General features: G+C 46.3%; 1 protein-coding gene across 1 annotated transcript in view; it reads left to right on the forward strand.

Moving 5' to 3' along the window:
- Positions 1-5,705, forward strand: part of LOC100955651 (DENN domain-containing protein 2A) — a 57,644-nt gene that overhangs the window by 25,426 nt on the left and 26,513 nt on the right. Inside the window, exon 4 of the mRNA XM_023514212.1 lies at positions 1,487-1,608. Within this exon, the coding sequence (XP_023369980.1) occupies positions 1,487-1,608 (122 nt within the window). The remainder of the gene's footprint in view (positions 1-1,486; positions 1,609-5,705) is intronic.

Below are 5,705 nucleotides of genomic sequence, written 5' to 3' on the forward strand. Positions count from 1 at the left end.
AAAAAAAAAAAAAGAAAAAGAAAAAATTAGCCAGGTGTGGTAGTAGGCACCTGCCTACTACCTACTGGTAATAGTCCCAGCTATTTGGGAGGCCGAGGGCAGGAGAGTCGCTTGAACCCAAGAGTTTGAGTTACTGTGAGCTATGACACCACTACACTCTAGCCTGGACAACAGAGTGAGATTGTCTCAAAAAAAAGAGGGAGAGGGAGAAACCCATGTGTGTGTGTCCATGAGAGGGAATGTGGGCGTATACAGACATGCCTTCATGCATGCAGTCATCAACACCAGAAAAATAACCCTTTAGGGAGGAAATAGAAGACTGGAGAAGGCATATACTAGCTAAGCCATTTGGCCTGCACCGTAGAATTGAATCGCAGGCTCAGTGCCTGTAGCTCAGTGGTTAGGGCGCCACATATACCGGGCTGGTGGATTTAAACCCGGCCCAGGCCTGCTAAACATCAATGACAACTGCAACAAAAAAATAGCCAGGCATTGTGACAGGCACCTGTAGTCCCAGCTACTTGGGAGGCTGAGGCAAGAGAATCACTTAAGCCCAAGAGTTTGAGGTTGCTGTGAGTTGTGATGCCATGGCACTCTACCAAGGGTGACATAAAGAAACTCTGTCTCCAAAAAAAAAAAAAAGAATAATGGAATTGCAGTGTCCGGGCTGCTGGAATGGATTCCTGTCACAGCAGCAGGCCTCTCATACCTAAAACGGGCATGAGGTCTGGACTTGTCTTAGTGGTAGCTGCTTCATAGGACATTTTCAGTTACAAGGAACACAAAACCCACCTGAAACAACAAACGACGTTTGTTGGCTCATGTGACCAGAACTAGCTCTTCCTTCCTCTGTTTCTGATCTCAGGTTAGTGCCTTTCTCAGCAGGCTTCCCATGATTCCCACGATGGCTGCCATCTGCTCCCTGGAATCTGAACCTTCCACATGGGGGGCCACATAGGGGGGCGGGGGAAGAAGAGGTGCTGTACGTCTCAGCCAAAATCTCCAGCTTACCCCTACTCAGACCAGCTTAGGTTCTTTGTTCACCTCTGGAGTCCAGGAATGCCATGCAGTGATTGCCTTAGGTTAGGAGGTGAGCCCTTCCCTGTGCTGGTCACTGAGGGAGGGATTTGGGATACCCAGATCAACTAAAGCCCTGATACTGTGAATGGGGTTATCTCTTACGATGGAGAGTGGGGAGTTAACTCTCTGAAATCAGGGCCTTTTGCCAAGAGGAAAGGTGAATGGACAGACATCCCCATGAGGACTAATGCAAGGGAGGCAAAGATATTGGCCTCAGTGTTCTTTCTTTTCTTTCTTTTTTTTTTTTGGCAGTTTTTGGCTGGGGCTGGGTTGGACCCACCACCTCCGACATATGGGGCCAGCGCCCTACTCCTTTGAGCCACAGGTGCTGCTCAAGCCTCAGTGTTCTGAAAAGGAAAACTTCCTGAATTTTCCCACGTTCTTGACCTGTTCTCTTTGACCACAGATCCGCCAGTGAAGGAAAACCCTTATGAGGACATTGAGTTACATGGTCGCTGCTTGGGGAAGAAATGTGTCTTGACCTTTCCTGGTTCTCCCACCTCTTCCATCCCAGACACGCCTGCCAAGGTACGTGTCCCCAGGGGAGCAGTGGCAAGAGGGGGGACCCCAGCTTGCCCTGGAATTCTAGGCCACCTTTCCAGCCAGGCTCCTGGATTTGTACGTTTGCTACCTGAGTGGTCTCCCTGCCTCTGGTTATTCTGGAACCCTCCGGCTCAGCAAAGCTTCCTAAGATACCATTTGAGCTTCTGGCTCAGAACTCTTCAAACTGGGGATATACATACTTTGTGACTAAGTAACTGGGTAAATAAAAGGTGGTACAGCCATACTATACAATAGTTAAGAAGAAAGTCCTCACACGGAACAATCTCTCTAAGATACAAGACTGAAAGGCGTGGTGTAGAACAGTATTTTTATAGTGTACTATCATTTGTGAGGTTTTTATTTTTTTTTAATTTTTTTTTTTTTTGAGACCGAGCCTCAAGCTGTCCCCCTGGGTAGAGTGCCCTGGCATCATAGCTCACAGCAACCTCCAACTCCTGGGCTCAAGCGAGTCTCCTGCCTCCGCCTCCCAAGTAGCTGGGACCACAGATGGCCGCCAGAACACCTGGCTATTTTTTGGTTGCAGTTTGGCCGGGGCCAGATTCAAACCCGCTACCCTCGGTATATGGAGCCGGTGCCCTACCCACTGAGCCACAGGTGCCACCCAATTTATTTATTTTTTGAGATAAAGTCTCACTTTTTCACCCTCAGTGGATTGCGATGACATCATAGCTCATAGTAACCTCAAAGTCTTTGGCCTCAGCCAGCATTTTGCCTCATCCTCCCTAGTAGCTGGGACTACAGGCGCCACCACAAAGCCTGGCTATTTTTAGAGATGAGATCGCGGTCTCGCTCTGGTTCAGGTTGGTCTCATATTCCTAAGTTCAAACAATCCACCCACCTCGACCTCCCAGAGTGCTAGGATTTACAGTTGAGGCTGGCCCATTTGTGGGTTTTTTAAAATGTATATATACTCACATATGTTTGTGTATATATAGAAATACCTCTGTGGGAATACCTAAAAATGAATAACTGAGTGGAGTTTTCACAATTGCTGAGTACCCAGATATCAAGGTAGAAGACTAACTTTCTTTTTATTTTTTATTTTTTTGAAACAGAGTCTCACTATGTCACCCTTGGTAGAGTGCTGTGGCATCACAGCTCGCAGCAACCTCAAACTCTTGGACTTAAGCAATTCTCTTACCTCAGCCTCCCAAGTAGCTGGGACTATAGGCACCCACCACAATGCCCAGCTATTTTTCTGTTGCAGTTGTCACTGCTGCTCAGCTGGCCCAGGCCGGCTTGAACCGACCAGCCTTGGCATATGCGGCTGGTGCTATAACCACTGTGCTACTGGCGCCGAGCCTGACTTTCTTTTTACAGAATATCCTTTTGGGCCTGGTATGGTAGCTTATGCCTCTAATCCTAGCATTTTGCACAGATGAGGCAGGAGGATTTCTTGAAGTCAGGAGTTTGAGTTTAGCCTGAGCAAAAGTAAGACCCTTCTCTACAAAAAAAAAGAACTTAGCCAGACGTGGTGGCACATACCTACAGTCCCAGCTACACGGGAGGGTGAGGCAGGAGCCCAGGAGTCTCAGGTTATAGTGAGCTATGATTATATCACCGCACTCTAGCCTAGGTAACAGAATTGAGACCTTATCTCAAAAATAAAACAGTAAGACCTACCCTTCTGAACCTTTTGGAGTTTTTGTATCCATGTGCACATGGATAATACTAAAACTGTATTCATGTTCATGATAAGGATTTCAGTCCATTGCTGACAGGACTGAGTTCATGTTCTTTAGCCTGGCATTAAGTATCCTTTATAATTGGTCCTCACCAACTGCTCCTTCGACGTTATAGCCTTGAGATCTGCAAATTTTCTCTAAAGAGCCAGAGAGGAGATATTTTAGGCTTTGCAGGCCACGTGGTCTCCGTTGTAACTCTGAAGCACGGGCGTTGTAGTGGTAAGCCGGCATAGACAACATGCAAACAACTGGGTGTGGCTGTGTTCCAATAAACATTTTTTATGGACACTGATATTTGAATTTTATATAATTTTTTTTCATGAAATATTGTTTTTTTCAACTAATCAGAAATGTTAAAAGTATCTTTAACTCATGGCTTATTCAGAAACAAATAATAGACAGATGTGGCCCATAGGTCAGAATTTTCTAACCCATGTGTGGGGTTATTTCTACCTTTGTTTCACACCAAATTGTAGACTGCATTATGACAAGTCTTACATTGATGATTTGAGTTGTGATGTAAGTTTTCTAATAAATCTTAAAAGCAATTCCCAACTCGATTATAAATTCCTCAAGGTCAGAGAGTATATGTTTTATTTCTTTGCATCACACATAAAGCCTCGTATAGTTGTTCTACAATATTTAGTTTTTGAAGAAATTAAATAAAAGAAGGGCAAATCGCGACTGCAGATATCAATTTAAATTCTGTTTCTGGCCTAAGAAGAATAGCCGTTTTCCTTTCTGAGCTCCACAAGGCCCATATTTGCTGGCAGGTGGGGAGCATCTCTATGTGAGGCCTTCTATGCTAATTTACAACCTATCCCAAAGGGTGGAACTTACAGACCCAAATCAATTACTACAGTACTTGCCCAAACCTATAACCGCCATGTGTCTCTCCTCATATGGAAAAGAGTATCATCATAAATAATCCATGACAACCAATAATTAGCTAACAGTTTCTATTTGCCTTGGAAATGTGTTGTGTTTTCATTGGAGTATGGATGTCTTCAACATTTAGGAAATTCTTCATTTCCCATAGTGATAAACCTGACTTTAAGAGGTTTAAAGATATCTGGCTCAAAGCCCATAGCTCAGTGGTTAGGGCGCTGGCCACATACACCGGGGCTGGCGGGTTCAAACCCAGCCTGGGCCTGCTAAAAACAGCAATTGACAATGACAACAACAACAACAACAAAAATAGCTCAGTGTTGTGGTGGGTGCCTGTAGTCCCAGCTACTCAGGAAGCTGAGGCAAAAGAATTGCTTATGCCCAAGAGTTTAAGGTTGCTGTGAGCTCTGACACCAGGGCCCTCTGCCCAGGGTGACATAGTGAGACTCTGTCTCAAAAAAGAAGAAGAAGAAGAAGAAAGACATCTATCACACCCAGCCTACCCCCTTCACATCCTGCCTGGCTCCCCGACTCACAGAGGGAGTAAGGGAGCAAACTGCATCGCCTCTGAGGAACAGTGAAAAACTGCTGCCCAAAGCAGCTCTAGTTCACAACAGGGTTCTCCTTTCTCATACCAGAGAATAAAGGCTTAACAACCCCTTTCTTCCTGCCCCTGCCTGTAGGCTAGAGAGAAAACCTAGAGCGTCTGCCACCCAAGCAGCTAAGCCCCATAGGTGAGAACATCAACAAGAACTAGAAGTCCAGATAAAGCTGTCCCAAAGGACAATCCAGTTGTCCAGTGGGCGTATGTGATTGCCACTGACACTCAAGGTCTGTCCGGGCCTTGACAGGTCATCAGCAGGACGCTCCGTGCTCATTATTCTGCGTACCCACATCTGGGGGTCTGGTTTACGCCCCCGTTGTGGAGGACAGCTGCAGACTTCACCACTTCCTCCATTTAGCTCATCAAATATTCATTGAGCATCTGTGGCATCTGGGCTGCATCTGGGACCCTAGAACTTACTGAAGCGCTCCCTCTGTGTCAGAGTCCTCTCCCAGCCACGGAAAGGTCCTCAGCCATCTTCGGGATGTTTGTTTCTTTAGATCTGCCTAGTCCCGGTGTAGGAGGGAAGGGTCAGTTGGACAAGCTCTCCTCATAACGGAGCAGATGGGCGCTGGGGGCACATGCTGTTGCTTGTGAACAGGAAAGGCGAGCTCCTGAGAAACGCGTTGTCTTTTCTTGCTGCACGCCCCCCACCATTTCCTTACCTCATACCTACATCACAGGGAACGTGGCAGGAACTAATTTGTATAGTTAAGGAAATCTGGGCTAATATGACAGGTACTTTTCTTTTTTTCTTTTTTTTTTTTTTGAGACAGAACCTCAAGCTATTCCCCTGGGTAGAGTGCTGTGGCATCACAGCTCACAGCAACCTCCAACTCCTGGGCTCAAGCGAGTCTCCTGCCTCAGCCTCCCAAGTAGCTGGG

Source organism: Otolemur garnettii, unplaced genomic scaffold (genome assembly GCF_000181295.1).
Source record: "Otolemur garnettii isolate 467f Iridium unplaced genomic scaffold, OtoGar3 scaffold00049, whole genome shotgun sequence".
Taxonomy (NCBI): Eukaryota; Metazoa; Chordata; class Mammalia; order Primates; family Galagidae; genus Otolemur; species Otolemur garnettii.